This window comes from Microtus ochrogaster, chromosome 8, assembly GCF_000317375.1.
Source record: "Microtus ochrogaster isolate Prairie Vole_2 chromosome 8, MicOch1.0, whole genome shotgun sequence".
Classification (NCBI taxonomy): domain Eukaryota; kingdom Metazoa; phylum Chordata; class Mammalia; order Rodentia; family Cricetidae; genus Microtus; species Microtus ochrogaster.
The window spans coordinates 31,877,283-31,883,967 of record NC_022015.1 but is presented as its reverse complement, the minus strand read 5'-3'; the positions used below and the strand labels follow the sequence as shown (position 1 = coordinate 31,883,967).

General features: G+C 51.3%; 1 protein-coding gene across 12 annotated transcripts in view; it reads right to left on the bottom strand.

The window, feature by feature from the left end:
- Window positions 1-6,685, bottom strand: part of Jakmip3 (Janus kinase and microtubule interacting protein 3) — a 133,610-nt gene that overhangs the window by 58,262 nt on the left and 68,663 nt on the right. For all 12 annotated transcript variants that reach the window (XM_026781171.1, XM_026781174.1, XM_026781170.1 and 9 more), the window contains exon 3: window positions 4,695-5,192. In XM_026781171.1, coding sequence (XP_026636972.1) covers window positions 4,695-5,192 — 498 coding nt within the window. The remainder of the gene's footprint in view (window positions 1-4,694; window positions 5,193-6,685) is intronic.

Below are 6,685 nucleotides of genomic sequence, written 5' to 3'. Positions count from 1 at the left end.
CTCAGCCCTGTGCTCAGCCCCTGGGTTAGCCTGTCTATAAGTGACATCCCCCCCCTCCGCCTTTGCTCAGCCCTGTGCTCAGCCCCTGGGTTAGCCTGTCTATAAGTGACACCCCCCCTCTCCTTTGCTCTGCCCTGCTTCAGTTTCTGCTCCAGACAGCTCCTATCTCTGGTATCCTCAGAAATACCTCAGACTCTTTGTCCATACCAAGCCTTGCCCTCTCTCCCCAAGCAATAACACCTGGGCCCCACCCTTCTAAGGAGACCTTCAAAGTCTTCTTGTTATATGCTTGATCTTGATGCCCACCCCAGATGCTTCTGTGGAGTCTAGAGAGTCAGCCCAAATTCACAGTTAGGTTTCAGAAAGCAGGATCCTCTTATAAACTTGGGGCCGAGGGATATAGGCAGTTCTGAGACCCCATCAGTAAGGAGGCCCCCACTGACGAGTATCACAAGAGATTGCCCTGCACCAGGAGCCTTAGTCCTAGCTTCTGGACTCATAGGTAACAGTGACTTGACCCAGGAACACATTGGCTTGCTCTAGCGCCTCATGCCTCCTGGTCAAGACTGTTCTTTAGGTTTTTTATTATATCATTAAATTGTACAATTTATCTATTGCTAGTCTCTGGAAGCAGCGTCTGAAGGTGGACTCGGGAGTAGGGAAGAAGCAAGTTGCTCCTCCAATGGCTATGCACGGGCAGTTGAGGTCAAGGGTCAGAAGCAAATCCCCATCCCAGCATAAACCTATGAATGGTCCCCAACAGTGACACCTGGTGGAGATCGTGAGTAATGCAGCAGTTGGAACAAACCCAAGGCCCTTTGGTGTTGGACTGGATTGGATGACAAGCAGAGCTCTTGGACTCCAGGCCATGGTCTACTAACCTTGTCAATAGGGTGTGTATAAAATGACAGACACAGAGGATTCTCCAGAGTGATAATGGATTCTCTAGGGGGAATCCCTGAGATCCTTTGAACCAGGAAAACTTGTTTCCCGACTGTCCTTTCATTAGAAAGCCAGGGCCTCTGGGGACTGTGCTGTATCGTAGATGCGCCATGTGCGTATCTTCTACTTGGATACACCATGGCTCTGTGGAGAGGATGATGATCATGGAGAACACTGCGTCTGAGAGCCGTCTCTGGGTTGTATAGGCTCTTGTTTCTTATTCAGTTTAACATGTTCTGGGAATAAAACTGAACCCAGGCCTGGAGCATGTGAAGCAAGGGCTCCACCATGGGCTACATCTTCCGTCCTATTTTTGTGTATTTATTGGAATATTTGACACATAAAGTCACTTCACCTGCAGTAAAATGTTTAATTATTGTTTTCCTTCCTGATGTTTTTAGTTTTTCTTTCCCCAATTGAAGTGACTGGAATTCTTCTTTGAAAAGAAGAAAAAAATACTATTGCCCACTTGTGTAATTTTTGAAAGTTCACTTTAGAGACCCTGGTATCAGAGCCCTTACACATTACACACACACACACACACACACAAACACACATGCACCCACGTACACACCCACACTGTGTGTTTCCCCAACTGGGGTGTAAAGGAGAGGCTAAGAGAATTGTTCAACAGGAAGCCAGGAGTGGACAGGGCCTCTGCCATGGCACAGACAAGGAAGGAGCTGAACCTTTGAAAGTGGAACGTTCTCAGAGAAGAGCTGCTCTCACTTAGGTGACTGGGGAGAGGGAGCCAAGGGGTTTACTTCAGAGAGCAAGTACCTTTGACACTTAGAATAATTGAAATAAGCAGGGAAGTTGAGGGTGCTTCCTAAAAAATAGAACAGAAAGCCAAGGTCAGGAGAAAAATAATAAGTTCAGTGTGAATTCAAAGGCCCAACTTCTGATGAGCAGATGTGGGAAGGGAGATGAGAGGCAAGAAGGGGATTTAGACACAGACCGCAGGTTTCCCCAGCTGAGGACAGTTAGAGAGAGCACCTGCCTGCCTGGAGTAGATGAGCAAACGCCTGTGCTATCCACACAGCACAGTGCCATTGCAGAGGCGTCCTAAGCGCAAGGAGAAGGTAGGGCTGGTGGAGAACATGGCAGGGAAAGGGCAGGGGATTTGAGTAACGAAGAAAAGTCCAGCATTGTCCGGCTGTGCACTTGTAAAGAGACAGGAGGAGATGCGGTGCTTTGAGGCTGAACCTCAAAGGCAAATGGCTGAAATTCTGATTTTTTTTTTGATAGCATTGAGAGGTTCACCATTCTACTGGAAATATGGTGTGCATGAGTGACACAGACACTTAGGAAACTAAGCAAACAAACAAAAAAAAAACCTCAAAGGAAAACATACAGATGTGTGAGCTACACAGTACAATGGGATGGACCCTGAGGCACTGTCTGTAACTCTCAGCAGCAGGAATGGAACAATATATCCTTCCCTCGGCCAAGATAGAGCTACCCCCTGGATGCTCTCTGCCCCCTGAATCTTCTCTCTACCTTCCTGTCAGGCTCTGTAACCCAAAAGGTGGAGAGCTAGGGATGTGGCTCAACAATAATAACACACGTGTTGCCCAGTATGTGTGAGGTCTTTCTGGATGGGGGAACTGGTCCTCCCTGCAGTGGTTCCACCTACTCCTCCATGCTGGTCTCCTCTGGGTCTATGGGTCAGTGGGAGGTGAGCCATCTGGACCCATGCTCCCTGCTCCCTCTTGGGTTGGGAGTTGACAGGAGCTGACTGGGTCCTGCCCCTGATGCTCTCCTGTGCTGAGCGCTGCCCTTCCCTCTGGATCTGTAGACCCAGTGATGAGCCCCCGACTCATCAGACCCAGGACTCTCCTCCTCACCTTTCTCTAGCTTTCCTTGGGGGTTTCTCAGAGGACACAGCATCTACTTCCTGCTGAGATGTACTCGGTACACTATGGTGAAGCCGGGCTGGGAGCAACGAAGGCACAGCACTTTGGGAAGGGGGCATTGCATGCAGGAGAGAGGAGCAGCATAGACTAAAGGCAAGAAACAGCTCAAACATACTGTGACAGTCTGGGATAAAGTCCAGGGCCACCAGCTGGAGAGGTCACAGGTTTTTGCCGCTAGGGACCCAAACCAGAGTGGGAGGGGACTGTGGAGCACAGTTATTTTCTTACAAGCTTTGTGGAGAATTAAGGTTGCCTTCCTCTGCTACGGATACTAGGACAGCATCTCCAAGCAGGACAAAGGAAAGGGCGATGGAGCAGGCAGAGTGCATTTTCCCAGCAGTCTGCTGTCAGCTTCCTTACTGCTCCAGATAGACAGGCTAGGGCAGAGCCGCACCATGTGGCATCATATGGTCAGACCACATCCTGGGGTCACTAAAGGTAATGACAACATATGGTTCTGGACAGATAGAGAGGGCAGGGGTATTAGAGCAGGGAACATTCTAGAAAGGGGCGGGGCTTTCAAGTTAGGAATAGGGCAGACACCCTGTGTTCATCATGGCAAAGTCATGTTTCCTTCGCAATGCCCACATTACTCTTTCCGGTGATGTCCAGAAAATCGCTGCCATCTCATTAAATTCCGTGAAGTGGTGTGGTCTGTAGCATGTCTCTGGACACCAGAAACCCAGGGAAGTAGAGGAAGGATGACTGCCTGGGTACCCTAACTAGAAAGATGGCTACATCCTACTAAGGAGTGCCTTAATGCCTAGGGTCCTTCCGGTGATTTGAATGAGACATCCTTCGCCTTTGTAAGTCCCTGACATTTGAATAGTTGATCCCCAGATGGTGGCTGGTTGGGAAGGAATTGGGGGTGTGGCCTTATAGGAGGAGGTGTGTCACTGGGTCACTGGAGGAGGTAGGCTTGAGATTTCTAAAGCTTTTCACCATCCCCTTGGCACCTTTTCTGTTCCCTGCTTGTGGTTTGAAATGTGAGCTCCCAGCTGGTGCTCCAGGCCTGCTACCTGCTAACCTCCACTCTGCCACCATAGACTATTATCCCCCAGCATAAGTTCCCTTGGTCATGGTGTCTTACTGCATCAATAGAAAGTAGCCAACACTGTCCCGGTGACGTGTAAGATGAGGCAAAGGGCTGTGCCTCTCAGGTAGATCACCACTGTTCCCCACATTCCTGAGAAACACACTTTCCAAGAGAGGAGTCACACCCAACCCATTCCTCACAACTCCTGAATGTTCTCTTCTGCTTTTTAGCACCGGGCCTGAGAACGCTGGCTGGACCAATCCTTGTTTCAGGATGCCTGGCCGGTGGGCTTCCTAGGATACACAGATGCTTCCAGCCATTGAGTACAACTGGCCATCTCACAGGGTCATGCCTAGGGGACATGCCTAGGGGATTGTCTTCCCAGAGGTACACATAACACAGGAATCTCAAAGCTGCCCTAGGCTTCTCACCAACATGAAGACCTTTCTCCTCTCTTGATCTGGCATCCAGCAGCTCAGAATCCCTCTGCCATCCGTGTATGAGCCTCACCTGGCTCCTGGCTTAACCTGGTACACCTCCACAGCCCCTTGGGGAGGACAGGCATTATGACTTGAAAATTTCCTATTCTAAGTGGGGATCAGGGGCACTGCTGGCTGAGATGGAGGGGAAGATGGGGTCTTGCCTACCTGTGGTACCTGGCTCTGCACTCCTGCACCTCTGGAGTCCTCAGAACTAATAGGAAGGGTGTGAGGTACGTGAGCAGAGAAAATGGCCTGGGAAAGGACCAGAGTGAGCTGTGCCCTGCTGCCCACCTTCCCACCTGCCCAGCAGCCACGTACCAGCCTGCGGATCTCACGCTCACACTCCTTCTTGATGCGGACGATTTCTTCTTGGTGCAGATGGTAGACACTCCTGATCTCCGCGGCCTTGATCTTGTCAGCCTGGATGACCATGGTCAGAGCCTCCTCCACCTGCTTTTTGGCCCCCTTGAGCTCTGAGATCTCTTGCTGCATCTTGACCTTCTCGACCTCAAAGCCCTTCTTGGCCTCTTCCTTAGCCTCGCACAGGAGCACCGTCTTCACCTTGTCAGGCGCGCCATCCCGCAGGGTGTTGAGAAGCGCCTGCAGCCGCTGGTTCTCGTTGTCCTTAATCTTGATGACCCTCAGCAGCTCGGCCTCGTGCTGCCTTAACAGCGCCTCCCGCACTGCCTGCAGCTCCTTCATCTTCTCCTCGTGCAGCTTGGTCTTGAGCTCAGTGACCAGGACCGCGTGCTTTCGCTGCTCGTGTTCGCGCACCTGCTTCAGCTCCTGGCTCTTCTCCCGTTCCACTTTGCTGACCTGAAAGACAGGCGAGACTGAGGCTGTTGGAGCTCCGAACATCTGCAGCAGCTGAAACATGCGTGCACACATAAAGGATTGCTTTTCTGCAAACTTTGGGGCTACCTGACTTCCAAATGTGCTTTTAACTGTCAATTAAAACAGAAGTCACCCTGCTTGGTGGAGGGCGTGGATGTGCATGCTGGCCCTGTAGCATACGAGGTCCCGCACTGTCACACTGTAGCCCGAGAGATCCGGGCCGTGGACAGGCTCTGCCCCTGGAAATCTGCTCCAGGTCCTTCTAGAAGGAAGCTGAGCATAAGGAGAGCTTCTCAATGGATATTGCCCCCCAGGAGCAGTGGAGGAGCACTGGCAGGTCCGTGCCTGTGTAGAGCCTTCAAGCTAGTTTCTGCTCCCTCCCTCCCTCCCTGCTGTACTTACCTTCTATGGTGAATGGTGACACCTCTTAGCAACCAGGCTGTCTTTCTAGATGACACCTCGTGTCTACATTTTGGAAACAATGTGACCATGTGCTTCATATTCATCCAGATGTTTTGGGGCTCTGACTGAGTGGTCACCCCACTATAGCAAGTACTATATAATGGATATGTAATGGATAATGGCTAAAATTCCCATCTGCCCCATCTGTACCATGGCTGAAGAACTGAAGAGCTCCCTGTGGTCCATGGTGCTTACCTTCTGCCTTCACCATGCAGAGTCCCAGTTCTCTCTGATGAGCAGATGAAGCCACCAAGCTCCACAATGTGGAGTCCACAGTGGTCTGTCCCGGCAGTGTTTGACTTTGCGTCCCTCCTCGAGACCTACAGGCCCCTCTTAGCTGCTTCCACATCAGGCACTGCCCCAGCTCTGTAGTCTCTGCCTCTCTGGACACTCACTTCAGAGGGGACCCACAGCCCAACCAACCCCTTTCCTTTCTGCGGCTTCCCAGGGCTCTAGGCACCCACATACACTGGTCCCCAAATACTCTTCTTTCTCTCTGGTCATGATTCCCAGATCTCCAAGGGCCAATTTACTTGGTGACACTGAGGGCTACACCCCATCACCTGCACCCAGAGGGACCTGCAGCCTGCTTTGTGCCTGAAGACTACCCTGGCTTTCTAAGCCCCTTTAGGGGATCAGCCAGTGGTGATCCAGCAGGATATGGGCATGGTGTCACAGCACCCTGCATCCCCCATCGGGGGAGGGTTAGGCTGCTACTGTTCTGATCAACTTCCTGCTTACAGTGGGCATGTGTATCCTCATACCCACTTCTGGAAGACTGGGCCTCTATGAATCTCAAAGACCCAGCTGGGGATCCACCTGCTCCCTCTGGGACCTTAAACCAGTCACTCTATATTGAGTTTGTTCAAACAGCTTCCCTAGGTCTTGATTGCCTTCAAGGCTCTCATGGCCATAGTGGGCACCAGTTCTGGAGTGACTGGTATTTCCCACTTTTCCATAGCAGCCAACCATGAGTCCTTCCTGTGCTGGGTGCCTGTTTAGTCCTTGCATGC